At 50.7% G+C, this 22224-nt stretch overlaps 7 protein-coding genes across 7 annotated transcripts; 4 read left to right on the plus strand and 3 right to left on the minus strand.

Annotated features, from left to right (window-relative positions):
* Positions 1-95: 95 nt before the first annotated feature.
* Positions 96-2167, plus strand: F4813DRAFT_361824 (ARM repeat-containing protein). Its single transcript, XM_049243561.1, has 3 exons — positions 96-591; positions 679-1201; positions 1253-2167. Exons 1-3 carry the CDS (start codon positions 297-299, stop codon positions 1866-1868), a joined length of 1434 nt encoding a protein of 477 aa, XP_049099119.1. The 5' UTR covers positions 96-296; the 3' UTR covers positions 1869-2167.
* On the plus strand, positions 2162-4804 carry F4813DRAFT_361826 (methylmalonate semialdehyde dehydrogenase). Its single transcript, XM_049243562.1, has 2 exons — positions 2162-3410; positions 3479-4804. The coding sequence occupies exons 1-2, from the start codon at positions 2738-2740 to the stop codon at positions 4531-4533; spliced, it is 1728 nt and encodes a 575-aa protein (XP_049099120.1). The 5' UTR covers positions 2162-2737; the 3' UTR covers positions 4534-4804.
* A 20-nt stretch (positions 4805-4824) lies between these two features.
* F4813DRAFT_361836 (uncharacterized protein) lies at positions 4825-7160 on the plus strand. The gene is given in 2 exon segments (XM_049243563.1): positions 4825-4851; positions 4864-7160. 1 exon segment carries the CDS (start codon positions 5034-5036, stop codon positions 6762-6764), a length of 1731 nt encoding a protein of 576 aa, XP_049099121.1. The 5' UTR covers positions 4825-4851; positions 4864-5033; the 3' UTR covers positions 6765-7160.
* F4813DRAFT_361844 (phosphoglycerate mutase-like protein) lies at positions 7161-9268 on the minus strand. Its single transcript, XM_049243564.1, has 2 exons — positions 8901-9268; positions 7161-8848 (listed from the first exon to the last, which is right to left on the minus strand). The coding sequence occupies exon 2, from the start codon at positions 8824-8826 to the stop codon at positions 7354-7356; it is 1473 nt and encodes a 490-aa protein (XP_049099122.1). The 5' UTR covers positions 8827-8848; positions 8901-9268; the 3' UTR covers positions 7161-7353.
* A 1335-nt stretch (positions 9269-10603) lies between these two features.
* On the minus strand, positions 10604-11607 carry F4813DRAFT_390129 (RmlC-like cupin domain-containing protein; the record flags this gene model as incomplete). The annotated part of the gene is made up of 2 exons (XM_049246956.1): positions 10604-10872; positions 10938-11607. 2 exons carry the CDS (start codon positions 11605-11607, stop codon positions 10604-10606), a joined length of 939 nt encoding a protein of 312 aa, XP_049099123.1.
* Positions 11608-14489: 2882 nt separating this feature from the next.
* On the plus strand, positions 14490-16604 carry F4813DRAFT_93652 (uncharacterized protein). Its single transcript, XM_049249058.1, has 3 exons — positions 14490-15004; positions 15059-15291; positions 15349-16604. The coding sequence occupies exons 1-3, from the start codon at positions 14603-14605 to the stop codon at positions 16232-16234; spliced, it is 1521 nt and encodes a 506-aa protein (XP_049099124.1). The 5' UTR covers positions 14490-14602; the 3' UTR covers positions 16235-16604.
* A 744-nt stretch (positions 16605-17348) lies between these two features.
* F4813DRAFT_93728 (heme peroxidase) lies at positions 17349-21561 on the minus strand. Its single transcript, XM_049249059.1, has 6 exons — positions 21336-21561; positions 19556-21285; positions 18492-19378; positions 18207-18425; positions 17832-18108; positions 17349-17641 (listed from the first exon to the last, which is right to left on the minus strand). Exons 1-6 carry the CDS (start codon positions 21539-21541, stop codon positions 17514-17516), a joined length of 3447 nt encoding a protein of 1148 aa, XP_049099125.1. The 5' UTR covers positions 21542-21561; the 3' UTR covers positions 17349-17513.
* Positions 21562-22224: the final 663 nt, after the last annotated feature.

The raw sequence follows: 22224 nt of genomic DNA on the forward strand, positions 1-22224 counted from the left end.
AGGTACGTACCTAAGGTACATATGTTCAAGTTACATGTGCCTATGACGGAAGACCCACTTAAATAATAGCTTTTTGCAACGGTGCAGAGGCGCATGGGACCTTTAACGTTAAACCATCCTAAAGCTCAGAAAGCCTTGTGCTACCTTACCTCATCTCCTACATACTATTCCAGGGAGCTCCAATATCAGCAACGCTACCACATTCCCGACTCGAGCTCGCTTCCGGCTCGAATTTTCCGACTTGGACAAACCTAACAATTTTCATAAGATCCCCTTAAACAACTATAATTTCCATCATGTCGCTCGATCCCCCTCCTTACCTCGGTTCGCTCCAAAACAACATCCGTCAGCGACCGGTTCCCTGGGATGGCGCAGCTAGAGCAGGCACTATCACCGAGGCCCAATTGGCCAAGATTAGAGCAGTCGATAAAGTGAAAAGAGAACAACGAAAACAAGTGGTCGAAGGCGATCTTGACGGTTACCGGATATTGTTTGTTGGAGGACCGGGTACGACAGGCGTTCTCGAGTCGGCAAGCAAACGTTCCGATGTTGTTCAATACATCTTGGTCTTATTGAGCGATCTGCTCGAAGGTGCGTACATTTCCCTCTGTATCACTAATCGCCAATCATCAATCAACACCTTACTCATGCAAACATACTCATGCTAACATTGTCTAGGCGTCCCAGCGCTCGCGAAAGCATTGTTTAGAGATCCGGACCCGTATCAACATCTCCTACCTCTTCTTGCGCACTCGAATAATTCCGAAGATCCCATCCCTCTGCTCACCTCTACCGTCCTTACTACTCTTATGGCTAACTCTAAAGACGAGTCTGCGTCGACGGAACACGCCTTACCTTTAATTCTAAGCTACCTCTGCGGTTTGGTAAAGAACTCGAATGATGCAGGATTACAAGATATTGCAGTCATGGAATACTCGTCTCTCCTTTACGGGCAATCATCCAGACAACTCTTCTGGAAGCAAAGAAGCGAGACAGTTTCTCCTTTAATCGAAATTCTTCGAAAAGCTGCGGGCGTTGGTGGAGAGTCTTCCGCTAGTCTATGGAGCGGCAACACTATGACCAGGAGCGGTGGTTTCGAGGGCATTAGCGGTGGAGTCGGGCTGCAGCTGCTATACCATGTCCTGCTGGTACTTTGGCAGCTAAGCTTCGAGGCAGAAGATATCGGTAACGACCTGGATGAGTACGAGGTCCCCTTTTGGAGTACAAACGATGGCAACTAACATATGCATAGCGAATACGACATCATTCTTTTATATACTCAGTTACTACGGCTCTCGCCAAAGGAGAAGACTACGCGCCTTCTTCTATCGACGCTGTATAACCTTCTCGAAGCTAATCCTTACACGCTTCTCCCTACGGCAGTTCTAGCGAGACTTCCCGCGCTACTTCAAAACTTTAGCGGCCGTCACCTTACAGACCCGGACTTGCAGGAGGACTTGGAAAAGCTAAAGGAGATGCTAGAAGAGTATCAGAAGACCAAGACCACATTCGACGAGTACGTCGCAGAGGTTCAGACTGGACATCTAAGATGGTCACCACCTCACCGCCATCAAGTCTTCTGGGCTGAGAACGCACGAAAGATTCTAGAGTTTGAAAACGGCGAAATTCCACGAAAATTGGCGGATATCATGAAGAAGCCATGGGAGAACGACAAGGCGGTACTGGCAATCGCTTGCAACGATGTCGGCTGTCTAGTCAAAGAAGTACCAGAGAAGAGATACCAATTAGAGAAACTGGGATTAAAGACTCGCATCATGGAGCTTATGCAGGATTCCGACGAGAATGTGCGATGGGAGAGCTTACGGGCTCTCGGCGGTTGGCTCAAGTACAGCTTCGAGAGCAACTGAGCAACTCAACCACCAGGTTCGGGGGCGTGGATATGATTATACTCCTTACTGTATTGTTTCGATAGTCATCGGTGTCGCGCCACAGGTGCGGGTGCAAAGACACGTCGTCTTACATAGTATATTGGGTAGGATAAAGACGTGATAGGCTGATTCGAGATAGTCTACCGGTAGGTAGTCAACAAACTTCAAACTTCAGACTTGAAACTTCAGAGTTCAAACCTCGACCTCAGCTTGAGAGTCGGTATCAAGATATGCTAGGCTGTGCGGGGGATACTAGGCCCTGCTCGGCTTCAATAACGGAGCTTTTGATATGAGTTGTCTTAAGTCATGAATAAGCTATCTTAGTAGGTTTCACCGCTATAACGTAATAGTACCTAGCTTAGCTTACCGGAGATGATATACAGACAGTATACGTCCGGTGCTCGGGGGTTCGGCTTAGCGGCAAGAAACGGCCAAAGATAGGGAGCTACCCCTCTTACCCGATTGAACCTTTTATGGGAATAATAAGTAGGTACCTAAGACCTACCTCATAGTAAGCCAGCAAGCCAGTAAAGCCTCGGGTTTATAACGATCCCGATAACGCTACCCTATGCCGACGGTAATAGGTACCCCACATCGATAACAAGTATGGTAGGTACCTAGGTAATAGCTGCACGGTTACAGCCATTCTGCCATGTACAATACATAAGGTACCTACCTAGGTACCTATTCAAATAACATACATATGTACCCCATCCCGAGCGTTGCCCCTTCCGGGGAACGAAACGTATGCATTGGTGCCAATGGCTAATTCTTATGCCCAAGAGCTTATGTAGAAAAGGGGTCTTGTTTTTTTCTTTTTATTGCTACGAGTTGATATTGCCTTAACTATGCACCGTCTCATACGCACACGAGGCATCGCTACCAACACCGGCCGTATCGCTACTCGTCGATTCTCCTCTTCTCTATCGTCGTCCCCCGCCACCGCCACCCTCAGAATGTCGTCAAGAGCGGCGACCTCCTCTCGTCTGGCCGTCATGGCTAAGCAGCTTCGTCCTATGAGCGCCTTGGCCTCGACGGCTACGAGCTACCCTACGACGCACGAGAAGATAGAGAAGCCAGAGGACACGCCCTATTTTGTAGACAACGAGTTCCGCCCTAGCCAGACAGACAAGTTCATCGAGCTGCATGATCCGGCTACGAATAACCTCGTCACTCGTGTCCCGCAACTTACAAATGCAGAGCTCCAGGCGGCTGTAGACAGTGCTCAGCGTGCGTTCCCCGAGTGGAAGGCTAAGAGCGTGCTTGCTCGCCAGCAGATCATGTTCAAGTATGTCAGCTTGATCCGCGAGAACTGGGACCGTCTTGCCGCGAGTATCACCCTCGAGCAAGGAAAGACATTCGTAGATGCTAGGGGTGACGTCCTGCGTGGTCTTCAGGTGGCGGAGGCCGCGTGTGGTGCCCCCGAATATCTCAAGGGCGAGGTGCTTGAGGTTGCTAAGGATATGGAGACGAGATCTTATAGGGAGCCGTTGGGTGTTGTTGCTGCCATTTGCCCTTTTAGTACGTACCAATATAATGTCGAATTGATCTTACATGGGTAGATTTTGCTAACAGCACTAAACTAACAGACTTCCCTGCTATGATCCCCTTATGGTGCATCCCGATTGCGACGGTCACCGGCAACACCGTGGTCCTAAAGCCTTCCGAGAGAGATCCTGGAGCGTCCATGATCTTGGTTGAGCTGGCAAAGGAGGCCGGCTTCCCCGAGGGTGTGGTGAACGTGGTCCACGGAGCTCACGACACCGTAAACTTTCTCCTAGATGCCCCGGAGATCAAGGCGATCAGCTTCGTCGGCGGAAACAAGGCCGGCGAGTACATCTTTAGCAGGGGATCCGCCAACGGCAAGAGAGTGCAGGCCAACCTAGGCGCCAAGAACCACGCCGCCGTCATGCCGGACTGCAACAAGAATCAGTTCCTCAACGCCATCGTCGGAGCTGCTTTCGGTGCCGCTGGTCAGCGGTGCATGGCTCTCAGCACGCTAGTTATGGTGGGCGAGACCAAGGAGTGGCTAACCGAACTGGCGGAGAGCGCCAAGAAACTCCAGGTCAACGGCGGTTTCGAAGAAGGTGCCGACTTGGGCCCCGTCATCACGCCGCAGAGCAAGGCGAGAATCGAAAGCCTTATCGCCAGCGCCGAAGAGGAGGGCGCTACGATCCTCCTAGATGGACGAGGCTTCAAGCCGGAGAAATACCCTAACGGAAACTGGGTCGGCCCCACCATCATCACAAATGTTACCAAGGACATGAAGTGCTACAAGGAAGAGATCTTCGGTCCGGTGCTAGTCTGCCTAAACGTAGACACGCTGGATGAGGCAATCGACCTAATCAACCAAAACGAATACGGCAACGGCACGGCTATCTTCACACGCTCAGGCGCGACGGCCGAGACGTTCCGGCGCAACATCGAGGCCGGCCAGGTCGGCATCAACGTCCCGATCCCGGTGCCATTACCTATGTTCTCATTTACCGGAAACAAGAAGAGTGTTGCCGGAGGGGGTGCGAGTACGTTCTACGGACGGCCGGGGGTTAACTTTTACACGCAGCAGAAGACAGTTACGGCGCTGTGGTCGAGCGCGGATGCTATTTCTAGGAAGGCGGATGTTGCTATGCCTACGCATAGTTGATAGGGGTAGGGGTATGGATTTGGAGGGTTATGGGCAAGCAGATAATCTGTATATAGCATTTGTTCATTTGCTTCAATGGGATGATGAGCATTAGTATGCGATACGATTTAAAGAGATCAAGTTATCGCGGAAGAGAGTAAGAGCTTTCGTACGGGCTCATGGATATTTTAGTTGGGTGAACGTGCAGGTAATCATCACTTCTCACGCTTGAAGTTATGAATATTAGTTATAAACTGTATAAACTGTATAACTGTATAACTGTATAAACCGGTTACCCAAGTCGGCGGTGCACCGGGAAATGTGGCAAGTCGTACCCGACCGCACCGCCTCCCGCACCGCCTCCCGCACCGCCTCCGCCCCCTTCCGCCCCCCTCCGCCGGATCTCGCCGGATCTCGCCGGAGTTAACCAAGACACTGACGTACTTGCGGTACCCATTGTATTCTCCTTCCCCTCCGATTCGTACATCAAACTTTACCTAGGTAGGTACATAACCATTGCGATGGAAACCAATCTTGCCTCTCAGCCTGAGAATCCCAGTTTAATTAAATATGGAAATGGCAATGAAAACGGCAACGGAGTTGATGTTAGCGTCGGCGTTAACGCCACATCCAAGGCCAAAGACCTAATCGACCTCCCCCTCGACATCTTCGTCATCATAGCCCAGTTCCTCGCCCCGCAAGACATCATCCTCAGCCGCCGCGTCAGCCGCGCCTGGCATGTCGCCTTCACGGACGCCATCGCGTGCCACCGCTTCATGACGTGCCACTTTCCGCGCTCGCGCGAGATGCGCAGCGCCGGGGACGGGGGCCGGAAAATAGACTGGGCGCGCGCGTTTGCCACGGTGGCGCGGCGGTATTTCCACCTGCGCGCCGCGAGGCCGCGGCTCGTCGAGAAAATCGACGTCGTGAGGGAGGGCTCGGCCGGGTTCCGCGGCGTCCCGTCTTGGGACCGGTGGTTGAGGTGGGATGACCATACCGCGCCGTTCCAGTACCCGGACACCACCTGGTCGGCCGATGGCGGGTTGCTGGTGTACCAGGAGGGGGCGTCGCGGCGCTGGGTGGCGTATGATCTCGAGACGAGGCGGCTGTTCGACGTCCCGTTCGATGCGAAGGGGAGGATTGTCCGCAGGCAGAGGCTTGGCGACGGGGTGCTGGTGTTTGAGTGGTGTCAGAGGTTTGCGGTGTACTCGCTGGATACGATGGAGATGGCGTATCGGCATTTTGCGACGGCGTTTGACGTCCGGCGACGGCGCGGGGGGGAGGATTCGGAGGAGAGCCGCGTGGGTGAATGGGATATCACGTTCCGCTGCGAGTGGAAGATTATTGCCCAAGACTTACCGCTGGACGACAACGACCGGTTCTTCTCGTCACATACGGCGACGCATTACGCGCTGTACCTGTGGCAACCAGACCGATCGTCGTGGCTCATCGACCCGCTCGAAGAGCTTGCGGTGTGGGATATTTCGCAGCCGTCGACGTACCGGCCATCGCTGGACATGGCCGAGGCCACCAAGCATATTCCCGACGGGCCCAGCCTCGTCAAGAAGTTCTCGCGGCGGGATCTCGAGTTCCTGGGCCTGCGCCAGCGATACACGCCGTCGATAAGGGAAGTGCGCCTCGACGAGGCGAACGTGTACGTGCACTCGGAGGAGCACCGGTGGCTGGCGGGCCAGCACGCCAGCCTGTCGCCGCCGCGGCACCACCAGGTGCGGTGCACGGGGATCCCGTTCTCGGGCGCCGCGGGGCCGCGGTGGTTCGACGAGTGCTGCGCCGACGGCGACGTGCACATGAGCTTCTGCCCGCGGGCGGGCTCGCTGGCGCGGATCCTGGGGCGCGCGCGCCTGTCGGGCGGCGAGGACGGGCAGCTGTGGCCCGGGTGGGCGCCGTGCTGGCGGCACGAGGAGTTTCCGTATCTGACGGTGAGCGACGCGGTGGACGCGGGCGCGGGGGTGAGGGTTGTGGCGCGGCAGTGCTTTATCATGGAGGCGCTGTCGAGTTTTGTCCTGCCCAAGATTAGCGTGCTGGAGGAGCTGGAGCAGGATGTACTGGCGGGGGTGGGGGAGGGAGAAGAAGCGGGAGGAGAAGGGGAAGGGGATGGGGATTTGGTGGCGGAGGTTAGGTTTCCGGATGAGATGTGGTGGGAGCTGATGGGAAAGGGGAAGATAGTGGGGGATGAGAGGTGGGTTGTTGGTGAGGATGGCGATGGGAGGGTTACCGTTGTGAGGTTCTGAGGCTTTGAGGATAGGGGTAATAAAGTAATAAGTTGTTGGCTGTTTGTTATCTTACGGTAGGTCAGAGTGTTTGTAAATTGCGTAAGGAATCTAATATATGTGCACAGCTGCGTAGGTGTTATTAGATTAATGGCATTGCTCGGTTTACCTATTTGGACTGAATATTATTCTTGGTATAGGGGGTATCTGTTAAATCAGGAGTAGAAGCCCCCTTTTATACCATTAACTATTAGTTATACCTTGGAACTTTCGAGCTGATACGCCTATAATGTAAAAGTGGTGAGACTGTACTGTATTTAACCGTTAAAACTTATGAAATATATGAGCAGTCATCAACGTGGATGTGATTTAATAAAGCTACCATAGTCACGAAGGCCAATGGCAAGTATTAAGGACATCTCTTCATATATATAGTAGTTAGTTGGTCATACAAACAATGCTATATTGTCCTTTATATTTATTGAGTTGCAAATCTAGCTTCGAGAAGTTGGTTATGGAGCGCTATCATCATACATCGTCGCTCATCAAACAATATTGGTATCATATAAATATATTCACATACTCAATATTGTCATATCTTCCGTAGCCCCTAAGCCTTTGAACCCGCCGCCGCAGCACCGCCTTCAACGCCAGCAGTTCCAGCACCAGCAGCCAGAGTCGACTTCTTAACGAGCTTCAGGCCCGCGAGAGCATACACAAGGCCTTCGACGCCGAGAATTACGACAAGCGTGACCAAAGCGCCGATGACGCCAGCAACGGGGAGCGAAATGCCGTTACCAGACGTGGTGGCTGCCGCGCCATCGCCGTTATCACTATCAGAATCGCCCGACGAAGACGCTGCGCTCGCGCAGATACCCGTCGTGTTCCCGCAGGCCTGGCACCACGCCGCCGTATCCCCGATGGCAAACTTGTTGATCTCGGCTGCGAAATCGGACCACGGGAGCGGGGACTGCTTCCGCCCGAACAGCGGGAACTCGCGGGGTGCGTGCTGGGCGGCAGAGCCGTTGGCCACCAGGAAGCGGACGGACACGTCGTCGATGCTGGGGTAGGAGGAGGAGGTGGTGGCGGCAGTGCTGGCGTTGGTGACGAGCTCGAAGACGATGGACGACGCGTAGTCGACGACGCCGGTGAAGTCGGCGGATATCTTGTCGAGCTGCGCGAGCCCGAAGAAGGACATGAAGGACGCGTAGGCGCCGAATTGGATGCCGACGGGGGTCTTGCTGCGGCTGGTCAGCGTGGCGTTGAGCTGCTGCAGGATCTGCGCGGCGAGCGTGGCGCCGGCGACGGCGCGGATCGGGTCGCTGCTGTTGTAGGCGAGGTTCCACTCGTGGGCGTCGGCGAGGGTCCTAAGCTCGAACAAGGCATCGTCGGTAAGCAGGTTCCCGGACGGGATGGTCTGGTTGTGGATGGTAGCCACGTTGACGAGGTCGAAGATGGTGTACGCGTTCTTGAAGTTGGCCTGGCTGGCGCTGAAGGTGCCGTTGATGACGGGCAGAAGGCCGCTGTAGAAGGGCCGGGTGCGGCCCAGCGTGCTGACGAACTCGGCCGACTGGAAGTAGTTGTTGGAGCTCACCATGGCGTTGCCGCAGCCGGAGCCGCCCTGCAGCCACTCGTTGTTCTCCGAGTTGGGGTTCGAGGAGGCGGTTGACGATACGCCGACGGGGATGTACTGGTATCCGCCGAGCGGGGCCTGGACCTCGGACTTGTTGGCCAATACGGACACTCCATAGTCGCCGGCGGGCGGGTACATGCCCTGGAGAAAAGCCAGGGCGGAGCTCTGGAGCACGGAGTCCGCGGGCGATACGACGCTTAGCTGCGCGGGCACGGCGACGTCGCTGCTCAAGCCGACGATAGGCGAGCTGGCGTCGGATGCGACGTATCTGCTGCGGTAGTAGCTGCCGGACTGGAAGACCTGGTCGGCGCCCAAGGCAGTCAAGTTGGTGGGCGCGAGACTCTTAGGTGTCCGGTCTCCGTGGCGGTGGAAGATGTAAACGCCGAGGACCGTCTCGCTCGCTGCGAGCGGCACAGTCGCCGACGAGAGCAGAAGCGTCTTTAACTGCATGGCGAACCCGTGCTGCGATTCACTGCCCTTGCTATAGTCTATATTCCCCAATAGATTGATAGACAGATAGATACCTAGGTAGGTAGGACTTCAAGCGCACCGAAATCACGAGAGCATCAACCCGACGAGCTTCGAAGAAGAGGAAGAAGAGGAAGAAGAGGAAGAAGAGGAAACAAAGCAAAGCAAAGCAAAGTAAAACCGGTGGGGAGAGTATTTGAACTTTCCTACAAGCAGCGAACAGCGAGCAGCGCGCAGCCCCGCTCCTCGCACCTCGCAAGGTTGTAGCTTAGGTAGGTATAGTAGAATATAATAGTATAGAATAAATCGCTAGCGACAGCCGCGTACGGGACGGCTAGACGACGATTCGTCGGCGGGTTTCCATTACGCTGCGAGTATTTATCTATCTATATATCTATCTATCTAAGTTACATATGTATATATGTATGTATGTACATAGTAGAGCGAAGAACCTCCACCTCCCACCAGCCGACCTGCCTAGTCCGGACATCGGCCCAGATTAGATCGAGTAGGTATCTCGTCGGAAGGGTTGCCAAGAGCGGATCTACCACCCGTCGGATTGGCCAATCATAGCTGGAGAGGGAGAATTTCTCGCATCTCCGCCGTAGGTCCGGGAGGGTCCGAAAGCTAGCACTTGCTTTCCTGTCACTGTCCCTTACTAACCTAGGTTAATATCTAAGATTCCGAATGGTGGATGTGGCAATGGTACGTACAATTTTATAGACATCAAAAGTATTATTAACAAGTTAAATGATGCTTAGTTGGTTTTATACTACCTTATTGTTCCTTGTAAGTCCAAAAGGACTCCTAGGAATAATTAATAGTGCATTTATCCAAAGACAAGTAAGTGTCCCTATACACATATCTATAGTTTAATAATATCATCAAGGTCAACTGTAAGTTCTATGAAGCTATCATGTCTTTCACTACATAGCCTACATCGAGCTACTTATATTTATAGATTCGGAAATTTTGAAAGCCTAACGCGTTTAGGGACTTTAGGGGAATGTCACATCCTTATAATTATATCATATAATACTAATATAGCATATTTATCTTAAACTCGTGAGTTTTCACTCAAGAACATGGTGTATTCTATACATTTTCATTCGTATCTCACGGCAACAGCGTCGAACTGTTTCAACCCCTATAGTTAAGTTGTCTCTAGCTAAGTTAGGGATGTATGATTTCTCCAAGCCCCTTTTACTCCCACATGGAGGCTCATAAAATTGCTTAATTACCTTCCAAGGATGAGCCGGCAATGATAGGCATTACAATAATCACTACTTATAAGCATATTTAAGTATAAACATAAGTATTTAAAGTCTCCTGGCCCTTATCAACTATCCTTACATTCTAATTAGTTCAACGTCGAGCAAGACAGCTATCTCGCGGTTTACAATCAACCTCCTTACATGAGATTACTAAAGCTAGATGCAGATATTAAGATAGCACAACTACCTATTTACTCGTAACCTTGACTATATTGTTTTACACATAACGGGAACATGTCAAACTGCCACCCTCATTATAGTTAAGGTATAAATAACATAATAACTAGTCGTAATTCAAAAGGAGTGACAATATAAACCAACACCACCAAAACTCAGAACCAACGCTTCCACCCCAACCTAACCGCCCACGCCTCCCCCAAACTCCACATCATATGACATTATCCCATGCATTACCTTAAATCCGTATCCAACACCTTCTCCCTATAGCCTCTCATCTATCCTCATCCTTAACCGCACCTCCCCGCTCAACGCTTAGCAATCCCGCAGGTCTTCAGACACTGCTCGACCCCCAGGGCAACATTCGTGCTAATGATGCCGCGGAACTTGTCGACGTCGGCGCCGTCGATGTGGTTGCCGGCCGCGGCGCGGATCGTGTCGTCCTCGAGGGCGAAGTAGGCCTGGGCCATGGTGTTGACGCCGAAGTCCTCGCTCGACAGGGGCGCGATGAACGTGACGTCGTCGCAGGTGGGGTTGAATTGCGTGTGGAGGGCGCCCATGTAGTAGGGGGTCGCCTCTGTAGCGGTGGGAGTTAGTGACCTCTATTCTAACAAGACGTCGGTGGGAAAGGGGGGTACGTACGCAGTTCCTCGATAGTGTTCATGATATCACGAGGCTTCTTGTCCGCGTTCTCGACGCCGTTCTCGACAACCATCTCCGACATCACCTTGCCCTTGGTCACGATGAGGAGCTCCGTGGCGCGGTTGTGCACGTGGGGCGTGTTGAAGCCGCAGGGGCCGAGGAAGCCGACGGCCATGCCGATGCCCGTGCCCGTCAGGGCCGGGAAGGCCTTGCGGGTGGCTAGGACGACCTCGCCGCCCTTGCCCGGGCCGAATTTCCGCGCTTTGTTGAAGTCGAACACGAAGTCAGAGTCGTCTTTGAGGATGTTGTTGACGGCATCGGCGCGGGTGTCCGAAAGCAGGATCTGCTGGACTTTGCTTAGGCCCGTTGGCGCGGCGGGACTTGCGGTGTTGGCTGCGGAGCCGGTGGGTGCTGGGGCATCGCCCGTAGCAGATGCAACGGCTTCTTCCGTATTGGAGCTAATTTGAGAATAGCTCAACGAGACGTGGTAGTGCGAGCTAGAAGAAGTCTCGTGAGGCGCCCAACCAGTCGCAGTTCCGTGAACGCTCGGGGTCGTATGAGAACCCGAGTCTGTCTTGGCCCAGTGCGATTCGTCGCGCCTGTGAGCCGGTGCGGCTGAGGCAATGGCGCAGAGAGCCAAGATGGCTGCGATGGTGTTGATCTTGAACATTATGATGGTATTGATATGAGCAAGACGATATAGTAGTTATGAGAATATTGGCTCCAGATGCTGATAATTAATTATTAAGTAAGATAGGAGGAATAGAGCCAAGGAAATAAGGAAAACAGAATAATAGGAAATGGAAAGTTTTCGGTCTGGTTTTATAGTCGATGGCGATGATAAGAAAACGCATCCATCGTGAAGTTTGCTCAAGTCTTTATATCCATCTCCTTTCAAAGTCACAACCAAACCTCAAGCGAGTAAACCAATAACATCTCTCGCGTATTATTAGACTTTAGCAGATGACAGCAGCCTCTCCCTTATGGAAGCTGGACGTTCCGCAAGGCGGAGCAGGACCGGCTTGCCAAGTTCCCGGGCCCGAGTCGACGGTAGGCTACCGGGAACGCACATGATTGGATGCGGCGGGAGGCGTAGCGGAAAAGACAAAAATACCAACGGCGCTAGCAAATGTTTGTAATATGTATGTAGGGACACGTGTGTAGGGCTGGGTATGACGTCTAACGAACCAATCGCGGACGAGATGTGCTTTGCGATTTGGTGCTTACTTTGGGTGTTAGCTGCGTTGGCTTGGCGGCGCTCTCAGACTCCGAAGATACGACGAGATAGCAGTTTTGATCGTATCGATGAAAGAGTAGATAATTAAAAACACTACGGCTTTATTTGAAGACGGTGGGTTAGGTTACATCCTAGAGAATAAGTTTTTAAATCTTTCAACTATAGGTATATTTCAACTCTCATTTCTTTGTTTCCTTCATGTTAGAATTTTAAAGGTAGTTACATCAAATTTTAAGCACATGTTAGTTGAAGTAAATCATGTGGTATGAAGCTCATCATCAAATCTATTAATATAATTGAACTTTGACAATTGGTAAAGCCTTAAACATTATGTGATCACAGCTGATCTGGGTTGATAAGACTTACTTAAGAGAGGTGGTTGAACTTTTTGAGATCTAACCTTGATAAGTACCTATTTCCGGTAAGAGGTTGATTGCATTTATTAACTAGCAATTAAACGAGAATCGACTTTGACTTTGAATTAGTTATAACTACCTAGATACCTACATAGGTACCTAGGTAGGTAATCAGATCAATTTGTTAGTTTAAGCATCCACAACTGTATAACGATACCGCTCTTTTGTATGAATACGGTCCCAGCGCCGCATCAAGCCCTAAACTGGAGATCAGCACCGACAATTATACTGCTCCATAGCGCTAACCTTTTGGAAGATAACGTTTAATTACTTTCCCACTGAAAATTGCACGTGCTTAAGATCTCACTACGGTTCTTTCAGATCTTGTCACAAAAATGTGTCAGCCCTTACCTTTGCTTGTAAAGAGCCGGTAGCGAGCTTACTTCTTTGCGGTTAGTGGAGTTAAACAACACCATGGTTCTGAGCAGTACTTGTATTATGTAGTTTGCATGTTGGAATGTTGGAATGTGAGATAAATGTTGAGGGTGAGAATGTTGCAGGTACTACGTGGTAGATAATATATTTAGTCGAGGGATTAAAATCCTGCCAGAGGATAATCCTCAATTTTTCCTCAATTTTGGTCAAGGAGATTGAATCTTCACGTGAGACCCATGTCGTAGCTGTACATATATTTCTTGCACGTTTCCTGCATGGATGCGCGTTGGACAAGGTTCACAGTTAACTACCAGGTAGAACTGGTAGATACCTACCTAGGTATCGTAGTAACGGTGTAGTAAGCCGCATGCTGGTTTTTTTTATTCCGCCAAATCCTAGCCGGGAGCATGTCGAGAGCTAATTTACGCAAGTAGACCAACGCACATTGCAGCGTTGCAATATGAAGATACTGGGTAGCGTCTTCGCGCCTTAACGCCTGTCCCTTGATTTGAGCCATACAGCTCCTAGATCACATCAAGACGCGTGCGTTGCGCGCCATGTTACATCCAGAAGAAATAAAAATGAATCAGTGCTGGCGCTCTACATAGTACGTGGACTCGCACTTTGAAGAACACGTAGGGACAAGTTTGGGTTTCCCTTGAGCCCTAGTCAGGAGCTGTTGATCTGTTGATCTATTCCAGAAAATGGCCCCATGTAGTTGCAACTAGTATCAGCATCGTTCGTTGGGACACTGGCACCATGGTCCATATCATTTCGTAAACGCCTCCGAATTTCTGGCGACTTCTGTCGATCAAATCGCGCACCGTCTTTTCGCGCGTTGGTGCCTGCATTAGTGTACGGCCCGTTAGGTTGAGAGGATTGGTAGAATTGGTAGGTGATCTTGGGGAAAAAATTGAAAGAATGGGAAATTCAACAGAGCGTTTTCCGGTAGTTGCATGCGTTGCATGCGTTGCACGCCCTCCACCCATCCAGATTTGGGAAGTGGATCCGTACCTGCATTTAGTTCATTTCTCCTAGTGGCCTGTCATTGGCTAGCTTTTCAAGAAATTTCAATAAGCTTCGGGGGTACCGGCCAATGGTAGCGGTGGTAGATTGCGCTACTCGCTAGATACTCGCTAGCAAAAGCCCCTAGAGAGGGCTAGAGAGAGCCCTGCCTGCCCAATGCGCTCCGTCTCCTGTTTTCCTCTCTTCACCCCCCCCCCCCCCGTCCGCCCCGTTTGCCCGTCTCCGCTGTCTCTCCTTCTCCTTTGCTGGAGTCGTCCTTCTCCGTCTTTTTGTGCATCGCGGCCCAAGTCACTCCTTATTTGGCTTCTACTTCGCTCGTTCTCTCTTTTTCTTGTTTATTGTCGGTCATTATCGTGGAGATTTGTCTCCCTGTCACTCTTTTGAAGTAAATCCAAACGTTCGTTCAAGACTCACGAAGTCTTATCAATCGCAAAACCCGGTTTTTTTTTTGCGCATCCCGCGACCAGACTTAAGGATAATACCAATCGATCGTCGTCTTGATTGTTGATCTCATTGTTGATCAGTCGCTGCGCTAGTATCGGGGCATCTGCCTTTAGCTTCGCTAATTCGGAGCATATACTTGTTTGACACGAAAATCATTACTAGGAGCCATGAAGATCACAACGATACAAGCCGCCGTTGGGTCGGCAGTATTCCTCTTGAATGCTCAACAATGCGCTGCCACCGCTCAGCATCGCCATCACCATCTGCACTTAGAGAAGAAGCATGGTCACACTCACAGTCATAGCCATGTTGGCATTCAAAATGCCTACAACCCAAAGTACAGCCAACGAAACAGTTCCGCGCTCGTGTCGCGAGATGGCAAGAAGAAGTGCCCATTCCCAGAAGATAAGGGTCTATTTGCTGTCACTCCGTCTGAGATGAACGGTGGCTGGGCCCTGGCCCCCGATCAAGAGTGCGTCTCCGGCACTTGGTGCCCTATCGCTTGCCCTCCTGGCAAAGTTATGGCGCAATGGAAGCCGGGCACACATTACGCTTACCCCGAATCAACTGTGAGTATTTATTCTCCTAGAGTCTCGTTGTGAGAACTGGCTAACTTGCCGTAGTATGGTGGTGTTTATTGCAATGATGATGGTGAAATTGAGGTTCCTTTTAAGAACAAGGCATGGTGCGTTGATGGTACTGGTGCGGTAGAAGCTGTGAACAAAGCTGGAAAGGTTGTTTCTTTCTGCCAGACCTGTCTCCCGGGCTACGAAGATATGATAATTCCTACCGATGTCATGGATACCGCTACTCTAGCTGTTCCGGACATGTCTTATTGGGACTCGACCGCAGCTCAGTAAGTGTTGCCTCCATTACGTTGATATTTTTTCTTCTTTTTAGCTAACATACCTAGTTACTATATCAATGCCCCCGGTGTTAGTGCCGATGAAGGATGCCACTGGGGCGACGAATCGAAACCCATTGGCAATTGGTCTCCGTATGTTGCCGGAGCGAATACCGTCGGAGACGGAGAGACATTTGTCAAACTCGGAATAAATCCGGTGTGGCAAGACTCCGCACTTTTTGATACGAAACCAAACTTTGGTCTCAGAGTGGAATGCCCGGAAGGAGGCTGCAACGGAGCAAAATGCGAAGTTGACGGGTCCGGTGTTCGAAGTGATAACAAAGCATCTGGCGCTGGTGGCTCGGATTTCTGCGTCGTAACAGTACCTAAGGGCACTAAAGCTAACATCGTTGTTTTTAACCTGGACGGCTCAGAAGGGGACGCTGAACCATCAAGCTCTTCTTCGCAAGCTTCGTCTTCGTCCGAGCCCAGCTCCACTCAGGCTTCTACCACATCGAGCACTTCTACATCTAGCTCTGCGCCGCCGACATCGACATCGACGTCAACTTCGACTTCTTCAACTTCTTCGACAGTCAGTTCCACGTCAACCTCTTCTTCATCATCATCATCATCATCATCATCATCGTCATCAAGTTCGTCGGTAATTAGCACGTCGACAAGCAGTAGCTTCGTTACTAGCAGTCATGCGACAACTTCAAGCCAGGCAAGCAGCACAAGCGCATCGGCATACATAGCTGGTGTCTTCCAGGAAAATACAACATCGGTTACTAGCTTTACCCGAAGCCCGCCTTCCTCAACTCCCGTTCCCATTCCCACCGATGGAGGAGACGTTTCGGGTGATTCAAACAAGAATGAAGGCGCAGGCCAGCGACAAGGCGGTGCTGCCTTTGCAGGCCTGATTGTTGCTTTTGTGGCTGCTACTTACCTACTTTGAACTAATTAACCTAGGCGGTTAAGCACGTTGGATACGACACGAATCTTTTTTTTTTCATTTCGCCTATATATCTTGACCAGTACTTAACAGCTTTGACGTTTCTACCCTAGCCAGGGCATTATTGGTCATCGTTGCGATGCGGACTCCGTATCGCTACCGGAATTGTCGATATATCCTACCATATCGGTACAACTATATACGCACTTATTTCCGTACATTTTACAGCTCCGGTCTTTGACTGGAGCTAATTTTATATCACGAATCATCTATTCAGTAGTGTTTATTATTTATCTCTTAACTGATCATCTCAAGTCGTTTCTTGGATATCGTTCTTGAGCTACACACTTTTTTCCCTTCTCACTATACCCCATTTTGCGAACAACGCCTGCGACGGGCGGTTTGGAGCTTTTCTTTTCCCTGGCGAGAGCGAAATCCCGGATGAGGTCCGGGAAGAAAGGGGCTTAAAACATCTTCTCAACGGAGGAAGCTTTGGGAGGAGCGAGGTTTGGAGCCAAGAGATACACGACCAAGACGACACGCGAATCAGATTTGCAAAAAAAAAATTTTGCTCACGAAAATATCGAGGCTTTTTTTTTGGGAGGCGCCGCGGCAGGGGAGTCCGCGGGCAATTGGAAAATATTTTTGCTGGGGGGTTGGGTTTAACTACCTAGGTTAGATTCTTGGACATGTTTAGTTGACGCGGTCGAGGTCTAGATCCCCCGCTTCTTGTGGATATACCTTATCTTCTGCCGCGACGTGCTGGTAATGGCATTTGATAGCGTTGAATGAGATTTGTTGGTTGAGATGAACTACTGGGTTCTTTGAGTAGCTGGTTCGACGTGACTGTTAAATTAGACATGTGTATTATGTGAATGTTGCTAACGGATATATATAGGTATATATATATGGTGTGCTGGGTAGGTCTTTGTAACGGGCTCAAGCATTTGAGGAGATAGGGGGGAAAGGGGTAGGTTGTTTGGTGATTTTCTTACTGCCCAACCTTCTCTATACTTATAGACTAACAACAAATCCGACGGTCTCGCTAACATGGCTTTACAACGACAAATTGCAAGTTAAACCAAAATCACATCTCGTCATTGGCACAGTATAAGGCGTAATTGCGACACATCTTTTATTAACGAGTGTATCCTATTTCCCTTATGTCATGTTTGCAGACGTTGTCTCCGTTGTCCAAACTGTTGTCCTCACAATTTGAGCTAGTTATTCAAGCACCAGGTACCTAATGTCTCCTTACTTCCATAGTACCTAGATTCGGTGCTTAACCCAACAACTTATCCTTAGCCTTCTGGATCTGGTGGTAATACTCCTGCAGCTCCATCGCCGCGGTAGGCTGTCTCTCGCCCTCGAAGCCGCCCTGTCCGTGGCCGTCGAAGTGGAGCTTCCATGCTGGTGGGACGTTAGCAGATGTACGGTTACTTCTATTTCGCTAATAATGTATGTGATCCCATCGTGACATAGAGTAACAACATGATTATGCATAGTTAAGTAATTATACCACTCGAAATAGTAACTATACTCCCGTAGCGAGGCAGCGGTAAAGAAAGGGGTGGTAAGGATAGGGGACGGAGAAACGTACTGCTAGCATCAAAGCCCAGATACGACCAACTGTCATTCAGATACGCCTTCTCGGTGCCGACTTGGATCGTCTTGACCTGGCCCATCTGGCCCGGCGCGGGGCGTAGTTGTTTCAGATCAGCTGTGAGCTTGACCAGGCCCGTGAGGAAGATCTGGATCAGGTGCTTCAGCAGACACTCGTGCTGCCCGTCGCTGTACGACGACACGGGGCCAGTCTTGCGCTTCGGGTCGAATTTGTCTGGGTTGGGGACTTCGGAGGGGTTGCGGCCGGCTTCGCCCTGGGCGGTGGCAAGGTGGTTAGTATCGACTTGATTTTGGCTCAAGAGTGAACTATAGGAAGATAGGTGAGATAGAAAAGGGGGAGGGGGGCACTTACGAGCAGCAAGACGACAAAGTTGCCCGGCTGAATCTTCTTGCCCTCAAGTTCATCCGGCTTAGTCGCGACACGCATGATGCGCTGTGTGCTCGTGAGGCGCTGGGCCTCTAGGACGTAGTCGCGAATGGCATCGTTGTCGTTCTTCTGCGCGAGGGCCTGGACCTCTGCCCAGATGGACGCGTTCTCTTTGCGCAGGAAGAACTCCAAGATCTCGTAGAACTGGAATTAGGGGAGATATATTAGCATGCGCAATATAGGCCGGAGAGGTGGCTGTAGGCAACTTACCGCCGTAACAACAACTCCAATTCCACCAAAAGAAGTAAGCCATAGTATGTCGGTCACTCTCTCGGGCTTATCATGACGCAGGAGCTCTTCGACAAGCTTATGACCACAAGAACGCAGGGAGCCAGACTTGAGATTGGCCTTTCGCCCCACGCTGCTATCAAGTACAGAGCCAAGCACGCCGCGCAAACGATCGACATCATCGACAAGAACCCTCGTAGTATCAATGATGATCTTAGCGCTCTCCTGAGCCTTGCGGCGGCGATTCCAAGCCTGTCCGGGGTCGTTGTTATTGACGCCCCAGATACGGATATCCAGTAGATGCTCGTACAGCTCCGCGACACCAAGCGAGCCCTTCGGGTTCTCGTCAGTTTTGAGGTCGAAGTAGAACAGGTCGGCGAGCAGCTGAGCGTTGAGCGGGATGGCGATGTCGCGAATTATATCGATCTGGTTGAGGCCCTTCTTGAGCTGGAACGTCTCCTTCTGGATAAGTTTCGAGCCCACGCTCTCGACGAACCTCTGAATAGCACCGCTGATATCGGGAACTTTTCTCATCGCATTGATCATATTAGTGCGGTTAGCTTCGTTTTCCGGCTTGTCGCCGGCTAACATGTACCAGCTAACGTCCTTCTTGCCCATGAACAGGTCGTTAAGGGGCGAGGCCCAGGGGATGAGGAACTCTGTATGTTTGTTGAGGACTTGCTCGATGGCCGGGTTAGTGAAGAGCACAACGGATTTCCGGGGTGGCTGTGGATCGTTCTGGGTATAGTGGTCAATAGTGCCGAGTTCTTTGGCAATGGCCGTGTTAGCCTTCTTCGTGTAGAAGGGTTGCATGACGGCTACTGAGTTGTAAGGGAACCAGCCGGGAAGACCACGCTGGATTAGTTTATCTATGGTGCCAAGGGTCAGCAGCATCTTTAAGCGAGACATGTAATAAATATATAGATTTATCGTAACGATAGTAACTCTTAGATGGGTCAAACTTGCCCCCGAGGCAGGATACGAAGTAAAGTAAAGTAAAGTAAAGTAAAGTAAAGTAAAGGAGTTGAACTTAAGAGACTACTCACATGCCATAGACCCTCCTAAGGTCTTACTGTCTGAGTGTACTTCATTGTAACCCCAGCTTGTCAGGTTAGAGACGTTATAGTCAAGTGTGTTGAACCTATCTGAGCGCACAAGGGTGACTGCGTCAGACAGAACAGCGCGGCCCAGTGAGTACGTCGGCTGGATACCGCAGCCCGTGTTCCGGACAGGCTTGATATTTTCGATCATGAGTCCCGGATAGAGCTCGACCATGTCGGGGTCTGCGTATAGCTTCTCCAGGAGATTGGCGATTTCTGGGTCGGAGTTAATGTCGGTGAACTTATCCCACTTCTTCAGCCCGAAGAATTCGCGGAACTCGTTTAGAGATGCAACTTGCCACTTGCGGCCTTGCATAATTCCTAGGACTTCGACGGCCTTGAGGGCCTTTGGGATCGTGCGTGCGCCGAAGACGCCAGCAGGGTCGTCCATGGCCTCCTTGAGGATTCGCACGAGATCCTCGTCCTTAAATGTACCGTCCGCTTGACGCTTTAGCTCGTCGAAGGTACGAAGACTTGGGTCTTCGGGAATAGTCTTCTCATAGTCAACCAAAGCTTTGCCGAGCCTCGTCCAGCTGACGTTCTCTAGGTCACTCGCTTCACAGTCTGGGAAGAGCTTTAGGAAGAAGCCGTTTATCCAACGCTCGTCTTTCTTAGAAATGCACGAATGGAACCTGTATAGCAGGTTAAATTCGGCGCTGACTTGGTTGCCAACGCCGCGCGGTGTGCCCTCGCCGTCAAATTGCTTGTCGATCTGGACACGCGGATCTAGGGTCCAGTCGCTGTTGGAGTGGTGCGTATTTGTAATAGCTCTTAGGTAGTCGTGCAAACTTATATTGATATACAGGCCACCAGTGATCAAGCGAGCTGTGTTGAAGAGGTCGTGATCTTGCTTAGCAACGGCACAGGCCTTTTCTTCTGGGCCAGCATCAGGCTTGCACTCCAGCGAGAAACGCCCATTTTCGTTGATCTTTAGTAGAATGTCTGCGACGTAGTTGTGGAAGCGGCTGTAGAGGACCAACATGACGTTGACGCCTGCAGGTTGACCAAGCAGCCGCTTTTCGTGGAAGGTATCGGGCTTCAGTTTACCCTCCTTCATGGTACGGATCTCTAGCTGATCCTTGAGAGAAGAGCCATAAAGGGGTGCTAGGTCGAGATACGACGAGGTATCTGATATATTCATATCCGTACGGCTTGTTCGGAAGATATCATGGATAATGATAGTTGCGTGATAGTAGAACATGGCTGAGATACCGGCCGGGCTCTCTTTGAAGTGTTCATCATCGCGTGCCATCAAAAGGTCAAATAGCAGACCAGGATCGGGCTTGACGCCGGCAAGACGCTTCGTGTTTCTCACCGACTTAGCATAGGGAGCGCCTGCTCTGCCTAGGTTTGGCTGTACAGGGTTGTTGTAACTCCCATCAGGCGTCCGATAATGGTGGAGGCCATCAGGAGCAAGCGGAATCTGCTCACGTAGTATAACATCGCTGTCTGGTGCCTTGAACTCGATGGCATCGCCAGACTTAGGCACTGCATCTTGCGAGCTAGATGACTTCGAAGAGCCAACAACCTTGTAGCTAACATCACCTCCGAGATAGCTGAGTGGTGGATGCTGAAGATTATCCCAAAGGGTGTCAATGAGCTTGTTGGTAAGCTGGACTCTAGCATTTGACGTGGAAGGGAGAGCGGTCAAAATGCCAATCAAGAGCTCGGTGTTGCTATTGCGTATTAGATCTATTCACACCAAGCTTGATGGGGCTAACAATACCCCTTTTTATCATCAATGGGCTGTCCAACTTGTACCAGCTCCTTGATGAGGGTTACAATCTCCGAGGGTTTGACCTTGCCAGCAAGGCCGACAGCGTCTCTCAAGATATCTTCCGCGATCTTCGTAGGGTTAGCAAAGTAGTTTGTAGATTCTTTTTCTACATCTCCGTAATGCTCTCCGGCCTGGTACTTTTCGTCGGAAGGCATGATCAATTCTGTAATATAGATTTCTCAGTAGGAAAAACGAAATAATGCTTACAGACACGAGAATTCAGACTAGGCACTTCTCCGCACCGTCTTTCTACGCCCATATATACGAAATGGACTCATATTCAGCTACGCCACGCGCTTATACTTGGAGTTTAACCGGTAGGTCACTGAGTTACTTTTTTCTTTTGTTGGCTATCCGGATAAGCATCACGATATCCGACGTCTACGCAATAGACGCCACTGTCAAACGACAGTGGTGAGAATTATATCGCTAACCGCGGTGTCCTAGATTAATTCATGTATGTAAGCTGCTTCCGAGTACTAGAATGGAAAAGATGAGGTCCAAATACCAAACCAGATAGGACGAAGTAATCATGTCGTAGATTATTGGTCGACGATGCAAATCCCGTATCTCAACTTACGTGTATAACTCGCGACCCTAACACATCGTTTTACTACATCTTATAAATGCATGCATCCATGAAAATCAGCCATGTTCGGAATGATGACTTGTTTCAACATAGCTGACAAGACCGCCTGTTTTGCCACATATATCCGAAATGTGTAGGCGACCGCAGCTTGTCTTACACTGACTGTGGAGGATCGAGGGATGGGGACGAATCTGCATGAAGATGGCGGCCTAGCAACTTGGGTATTGCTTAGGAAAAGCAAAGATGCAA

The sequence above is a fragment of the Daldinia decipiens genome (genome assembly GCF_022478715.1).
Source record: "Daldinia decipiens strain CBS 113046 unplaced genomic scaffold F4813scaffold_19, whole genome shotgun sequence".
Classification (NCBI taxonomy): domain Eukaryota; kingdom Fungi; phylum Ascomycota; class Sordariomycetes; order Xylariales; family Hypoxylaceae; genus Daldinia; species Daldinia decipiens.